This window comes from Sinocyclocheilus grahami, unplaced genomic scaffold (assembly GCF_001515645.1).
Source record: "Sinocyclocheilus grahami isolate Dianchi unplaced genomic scaffold, SAMN03320097.WGS_v1.1 scaffold200.1, whole genome shotgun sequence".
In the NCBI taxonomy this organism is placed as follows: Eukaryota; Metazoa; Chordata; class Actinopteri; order Cypriniformes; family Cyprinidae; genus Sinocyclocheilus; species Sinocyclocheilus grahami.
Window position 1 is genome coordinate 718,182 of NW_015505379.1, and position 5,149 is coordinate 723,330.

At 43.6% G+C, this 5,149-nt stretch overlaps 1 protein-coding gene across 1 annotated transcript in view; it reads left to right on the forward strand.

The window, feature by feature from the left end:
• Positions 1–848: 848 nt before the first annotated feature.
• Positions 849–5,149, forward strand: part of LOC107595325 (claudin-15-like) — a 6,232-nt gene continuing 1,931 nt past the window's right edge. Inside the window, exons 1-2 of the mRNA XM_016285695.1 lie at positions 849–1,349; positions 4,761–4,838. Of these exons, the coding sequence (XP_016141181.1) occupies positions 1,133–1,349; positions 4,761–4,838 (295 nt within the window). The 5' untranslated portion in view covers positions 849–1,132. The remainder of the gene's footprint in view (positions 1,350–4,760; positions 4,839–5,149) is intronic.

Consider the following 5,149-nt stretch of genomic DNA (forward strand, 5'->3'; position numbering starts at 1 on the left):
TTATTCACTGTAAATTATACGGCCTATTTCACTTCCAAAAACGGTACACTACTGTAAAATTAACGTCCAATACATGTAATGTCCAATACAGTTTTTCACCGTATATAGTAGGGGAATTTACCGTTAACCATTTAACAGGTTTTTACTGTAGCACTTTTACAGTCTTTTACCGTTAAATTCACGGTCATTTTTTACAGTGCAGGTTAACATCTGAAAGTGTTCAGTCACTGCTTGTTTTATTTGTAACCTAAAAGCACTCCGTTTTTCAAAGTATTTCAAATAAATGCAGTTCTTTTGAACTTTCTAGTCGTCACAAATCATGAAAATTAGGTTTCCATAAAATTATTAAGCAGCACAACATGTTTTCAAGGTTGATAATAATAAAGCACCAAATCAGCATATTAGAATGATTTCTGAATGACCATGTAACACTGAATACTGGAGTAACCGTAACCATCATTTAAAAAATACATTAATTTATATGTAGCCTAATACAATTTATTAGAGTAGAAAATTATCAGTTTAAATTATATTTCATAATATTACTGCGTTGTTGCTGTTTCTAATCAAATAGGCTACATGCAGTTTTGGTGAGCATAAGAGACTTCAAAAACATTTTTAAAAATCTTATCAACCCCAAACCTTTGAACAGCAGTCTATATGGATAGTTATTTTAGATATAGCCAACAAATATTTTTAATTTGGAGCAAAGCTTATTTACTTTTTCTGTGACCACGGGTTTCTTCACTTTGTTTATTTAGCCAATAATCACATTTTACAGTGTGCACTGTGTTTGAGACCATTGAACTTTAGTGATAACCAGCTGTTGAGTTTCGGGGTGTAAAATCCAAAAGCGAGACATGCACACAAGAGAGGAGGGCAAACAGAGCCTATAAATGACCCACTGCTACTTTTAACAGCACATTTTATGTCACACTGCTGCAATCTCGCTCTCCATGGAAAAACTTGCTCAGCTCACGAAACAGCTCGAGAAATCAACAAAGCCTGTTTATTTTTCATAATTTTGCAGCCGATGCTGAACACATTTTGAAAACTACATAAAGCAGAGAAACACATAAGAAAAAGCTTTTGGATCATTTTGATTTTGGCGTCTTTATAATCTAAAGCAGCCATGGATCCGGTTATTGAAGTCGTTGCTTTATTTCTTGGCTTTGTGAGTTGGATAATGGTTGGCATTGCAATTCCGAACCGTTACTGGAAAGTATCCTCAATAGATGGGACTGTGATCACCACCTCAACCCTTTACGAGAATCTGTGGATGTCCTGCGCCACGGACTCGCTGGGAGTGCACAACTGCCGTGAATTCCCCTCTCTGCTCGCCCTGTCTGGTATAGCTACGACAAAAACCACCATACTTTAATCATCATAGTTGAAGCAACTTGATAGACACCACTGTAAATAAGTTTATTTTTGGCGGAATCTTTGGTTACCATTTCCCCCCTCGCTGATTAGCATGGGATTTGGAATAATTTAAAGCAAATCTTTTCTTTTCTTTCTTTGTCAGTCTTATTTATGTCTTACATAGGCTATATATATATACATATATAATATACAGTGTTGTTATCTATCTATCCAGTAATTATTTTGACTTTCTTTTGTTCTTTCCTTCTTTATCCTTTCAACTGTTTTATATATTTGTTTTAATTTTTGTTTATTTGCTTACTGCTATTTACATTTTCCTTTGTCATTTATTTATTCATCAATCAGTCCAGTAGGCTAATTCTTTTCAATTAATTTGACTTTCCTTCGTTCTTTCTTTTTATTTATTTAATTATCCTTTCATTATTTTATTTGTATTTATTTATTAGTTTAGCCTACTGCTATTTATCATTTAGGCCTATGTATTTTTTTTTGTCAACTTTTATTTATTTACTTACTCAGTCTAATAATAATTTTTGTTACGGGGCTGACAAGATGTGAGACATGCGGATCCATGTGCAAGCTTTATTAAAGCAGAGAGGTCAGAAACACAGGCAGGGTCAAACAAAAGGCAAACAGGTATATGGCGGGCAAGACACAAGAATAATCCTAGGGCTAGCGAAGGTCAACGAACAGCGAACAGAATCAAAAGGGCAAGACTAAAGGGATAAATCCAGGAAAACAGGCAAAGATCAGAAACCGAGAAAACAGACAAGCTAACGAGGGCTCTGTAGAGTAGCTATCACTGCTGGCGATAAGCGCATACAATACTCGGCAGTTAGAAGGAGTGAGATGGAGTGTTAAATAGTGAGTGAGTGATATGAAACAGCTGTGTGCAATCAGTGCTGTGTGCAATCAGTGCAATGAATGATGGGATATGTAGTCCGGGGTGATATGCAACAGTGTGTAGTGCGATAGTCAATGAAAATGGAAAGGGTGACCTCTGATGGCTAGCAGACGGAAGTTCATGGACCGGATACGTAACAGAGCCCCCTCCCCCCAAGGAGCGGCTTCCAGACGCTCCAAAACACTTTACGATTCCGGAGGGCGGTGGAGTGGAGGCGGAACAGGGGGAGGGATGGAGGGCCAGGTCCACATGGAAGTGGAGAGACCGAGAACTGAGGCAGAACCAGCAGAGCAGAGAGCCAGGGTGGAGCCGGCCATACAGGTGGAGCAGGGAACCACCAGAGCCAGACAGTAGACCACCACGGTGGGGCAGAAGACCACCACGGCGAAGCAGAGGACCACCACGGCGGAGCAGAGGACCACCAGAGCCAGACAGTAGACCACCACGGCGGGACAGAGAACCACCACGGCGGAGCAGAGGACCACCAGATACTAGACTGGGATACCGAAGGGCTGACCTTGAGAATCTGGGTGTAACAGACAGGACGTGACATGACTCTGGATGATCAGCTGTGATGCGACATGATTCTGGATGAATAACTGAGGCGTGACGAGGCACTGGCAGATCAGATGAGACTCGACTAGACTCATGACGATCAACTGTGACTCGACTGAACTCAGGAAGAACAACTGTGACTCGACTGAACTCAGGAAGAACAACTGTGACTCGACTGAACAACCGTGACTCGACCCGACTCAGGAAGAACAACCGTGACTCGCACCGACCCAGGAAGAACAACCGTGACTCGACCCGACTCAGGAAGAACAACCGTGACTCGACCCGACTCAGGAAGAACAACCGTGACTCGACCCGACTCAGGAAGAACAACCGTGACTCGACCCGATTCAGGAAGATCAACCGTGACTAGACCCAACAAGGCCCGACTGTAACAACGTTTGTAGGTCGGGAAGAAGGAGGTGGGAACCGGCGAACATTTAAACAAACTTTAATAATAAAATAAACTCAAAAACAGCGCGACAGCCCCTCGCGGACGACTGTCGCGCACCAATAAAACCAAAACACAAAATAAAATCCAGGCCTGGTCCTCTCTCGTCTTTCACTGTCTTCACTCCTCCTTTGTATCCTTCCGGAGCTCCTCCGTGAGACTCGAGACCGGTGAGTGGTGCAGGTGTCGCGCATTAGCAATTACTCCACCGGCCTCGCTCCGTTCCCACGGCTCTCAGCCCCGCCCCTCTCGTCACACCGACTCAGGAAGATCAACCGTGACTAGACCCGACTCAGGAAGATCAACCGTGACTAGACCTGACTCATGACAATCAACTGTGACCTGACTTGACTCATGACGAGCAGCTGTGACATAATGGGGTGCGGTTGCGTCCGCCATTTTGCGATCAAACTCCGCTGTCGCCACCATTTTGTGAGCATGCTCTAGTGTGGCCGCCATTACACAAGCGGACTCTGAGTCGTGTTTCTCTGCAACCCCCACCGTGAACACGGAGTCGACACACAGCAGAGCAAAATCCAAAAAATTGCTTAGAGAAGAACGGGGACCCTCATGGATTAATCGTGACCTTAAGGGTTCATTTACTCCATCACAAAAAAAGTCTATTAGCATACAGTCTGGCAAATCAGAATGACACGCAATGTCCAGATACTCTTGAATATAGCCTTCAAGCGGGCGTGTACCCTGCTTTAAGGCTAATAATAGTTTGGCAGTGTCCATACCTGGCCAATGTCCACGGGAAAAGCTGCTGGATCCTTGTGTGGCCAAGTATTCTGTTACGGGGCTGATGAGACGTGAGACATGCGGATCCATGTGCAAGCTTTATTAAAGCAGAGAGGTCAGAAACACAGGCAGGGTCGAACAAAGGCAAACAGGTATATGGCGGGCAAGACACAAGAATAATCCTAGGGCTAGCGAAGGTCAACGAATAGCAAACAGAATCAAACGGGCAAGACTAAAGGGATAAATCCAGGAAAACAGGCAAAGATCAGAAACTGAGAGGCAAGGCAAGGCTAACGAGGGCTCTGTAGAGTAGCTATCACTGCTGGCGATAAGCGCATACAATACTCGGCAGTTAGAAGGAGTGAGATGGAGTGTTAAATTGTGAGTGAGTGATATGAAACAGCTGTGTGCAATCAGTGCTGTGTGCAATCAGTGCAATGAATGATGGGATATGTAGTCCGGGGTGATATGTAACAGTGTGTAGTGCGAGAGTCAATGAAAATGGAAAGGGTGACCTCTGATGGCTAGCAGACGGAAGTTCATGGACCGGATACGTAACAATTTTTATATCAGTTTGACTTTCTTTCTTTATGCTGTTTATTTTGTGCGGTAATTATTTTATATATAATCCTATATATTTTATATTCTTTTTTCAATACTGTATTCAGATCTTTTAGTATGTTTATTAATATTGCATTGTAATGATAAATATTTGTGTTTCCTCAGGTTATATCCAGGCGTCTCGCGCTCTTATGATCGCGGCAGTGGTGTCTGGCACATTCGGAGTGGTGGCCACCCTCATCGGCACACCTGCTGCTCTCCTGCCATCATCCCTAGGTCAGTCTGAAACTCTCTGCACACTACAAAATCTCCATAACAATTACCTGCAATCGCTGGAACCACCTGCACTCTCACCAGTGAGAGTCTAACCCGGCTGTTCCACATCGTGGGTACCAAAGATAGCCTACTGGCTAACAGCATCAACAAAAACATCCTACCCGGACTAACTCACTTCAGGATGACAGGTGACACAGCCTCGACACCTGCTGCATAAGCTCGAGGACCCACACCTTGCTACAGCCTACATCACCACAGCCCCCCCCCTGACAGCATCC